Source organism: Marmota monax, unplaced genomic scaffold (genome assembly GCF_021218885.2).
Source record: "Marmota monax isolate L192 unplaced genomic scaffold, Marmota_monax_Labrador192_F-V1.1 WCK01_AAM20220418_F8-fsc00068, whole genome shotgun sequence".
NCBI classification, from domain to species: Eukaryota; Metazoa; Chordata; class Mammalia; order Rodentia; family Sciuridae; genus Marmota; species Marmota monax.
This window is the reverse complement of record NW_026692352.1, coordinates 947,498-949,938: the sequence shown is the minus strand read 5'-3', so window position 1 is coordinate 949,938 and position 2,441 is coordinate 947,498. Positions and strand designations below refer to the sequence as shown.

The window sequence follows — 2,441 nt, the reverse complement described above, 5'->3', positions numbered from 1 at the left end:
GTATGAGTGTTATAGAGATAAAACTTCCACTGACACATTATGTCTGAAAAAAGACCAACAACTTTGCACAACATAAGTGGCTATTTTTTCTTAATCATATTTTCCAAGTCTCCCCACATTGTATCTTGCAAAGAAAAATTTGAAATGTCTGAAAAGTCTGTGCAGTTAACTTAAACTACAGTCTGTATTTGAAATCTTCAGTTATCTACCTGATTTAGTATACCTTCATTTTCTTGGCCATTAATTTGTCATTTCCTAAGAATCACAATACTTAACTAAAAACCACAACTCTATCTCCTCCCCTTCCTATCTTTCCCTCATTCCATCCCTTCCTACCCTTCTTTTCCTTCTTTCTCCCATAAATACCCAATTATAAACTCGGAAAATTTTAGCAATAAAATTAGAGAAATTAATTAAGTCAATAGCAGAGAAAATATTGATGTATATCCAGGTGCAGTGGTGCACACCTGTAATCCCAGAATTCTGGAGGATGAGGCAGGAGGATCACAAGTTTGAGGCCAGCCCCAGAGAGTTAGTAAGCAAGCAAATTAAGAAGATCTGTCAAAAAATAAAACATGACAAAGGCTCTATGGTAAAGCTTCCCTGGGTTAAATTTCCAGTACACCTCCAAATGTGTGTATACACACACACACACACACACAAACACAAACACAAACCACAAACATATATACATATATATCTATGGAGAGAAATAGAAAGAGAGAGGTGTAAAATGCAACACATCATTCCCATGGTCTTTGTGCCTGTAACGTCCATATGACCCTGGGAAAATATTTGAATTTTATACTTTATCTCATGAGATCTATAATTTTTTTTAAAAAAGTAAACATTTAAAATATACTTCCTCAATTTTTACATATTACTTGGAGAGTAAATAGAAGTGAATGAATAACTTGTTATTAATGAGTGCCTGCACACTCTAGAACAATAAGCCTTGTGTGCATTTAAATTTGGTGACAGATACATAATTCATTTCAATCATTCCAGAGAATAACTTTTAGGAGAAGAACTCAACCAGGGACAAAATTTTTAAAATATTTCAAATATCAACTATTTTGTTCTTTTTGCTTGTCTCACTCTCATTCCTTAAGTAGGATTCACAACCCAGGTTGACTTAGAGTACAGCAATCTTTTTAAATACCACCTAACTGGGAAAAACTCAAGTATCTCAATAACATGGCATTTTGTTGTTTTGTTTTGAGAGATTTTTACTAGTGAACAAAAAGGAAAGGATGCAGGTGTCAATCAAGGTAGATTTTATGGAAAGCACATTTTTACCACACTAACACGGATCTGCTTGGTCTTTACACCATAGACCAGTGGGTTTAGAAATGGAGGGACCAGCAGGTACATGCTAGAAAAGAGAATATGGATATAAGGGGGGATGTGAGAACCAAACCTATGTGTGAAGAAAGAGAAGAAGGCCAGGAAGTACAGCTGGAGAAAGACACAGATGTGAGCTATGCAGGTATTGAAGGCCTTCAACCTAGCCTCCTTCTGGGGCAAATGAAAAACTGTGACAAATATCTGGCTGTAGGAAAAAGTGATGAATGTGAGGTCAAACCCTGAAACAGTGAAGGCCACAAACAAACCATAGATTTTGTTGATCTTGATATTTCCTGCAGCTAGTTTCACAATGGCCATATGCTCACAGTAGGTGTGGGAGATGACTCTCGTGTGATAAAATTGAAACCGATACTTTATCAATACTAGGCATGGGGCTACAAGAATGGCAGCCCTGAGTACTACAACAATTCCTAGTTGAGCAACCAGCTTGTGAGTAAAGATGGTGGTATGTCTCAGTGGATAACAGATGGCCACATACCGGTCCAAGGCCATGGCTAGAAGGATGCCTGACTCGATACACTCAAATGTATGGATGAGCCACATTTGAAGCAAGCAGGAGTCAAAATAGATTTCTTGTGCATGAAACCAGAAGATTCCAAGCATCTTGGGCATAATGCTGCTAGCAAGTACAATATCTGTGACTCCTAGCATGCCTATAAAAATGTACATGGGCTCATGGAGGCTGGGCTCTGATTTGATGATAAACAGAAGCAAAGAATTTCCAATCATGGCCAGGATATACATGGCACAGAATGGTATCCCAATCCAGCTCTGCACAGTCTCTAGGCCTGGGATCCCAATTAGTGTCAAGACAGAGGGCATGAAGACTGTCACGTTGGAGAGGAACATTGTGCTCTTGAGCCTCCTGATGGAAACAAAAGAAGTTTCTTGGTCAGTGCTATTGCACTCTACTTTCTGCTTTTATCAAAATTCATCATTTTGATTCTCTCTGCTTATGATAGGACTCTAAGATCATATCATCCACCTATTACTGAAGAGAACTGACCTCTATAGAGACATATCACTGTTTTCAGTAAGGGCATTTATGGGTACTGTGCCAGAATAAGAGGTTA

At 38.1% G+C, this 2,441-nt stretch overlaps 1 protein-coding gene across 1 annotated transcript; it reads right to left on the bottom strand.

The window, feature by feature from the left end:
• Window positions 1–1,278: 1,278 nt before the first annotated feature.
• LOC124091131 (olfactory receptor 52A1-like) lies at window positions 1,279–2,217 on the bottom strand. The gene has a single exon (XM_046442100.1). It carries the CDS (start codon window positions 2,215–2,217, stop codon window positions 1,279–1,281), a length of 939 nt encoding a protein of 312 aa, XP_046298056.1.
• Between the last annotated feature and the right edge of the window lie 224 nt (window positions 2,218–2,441).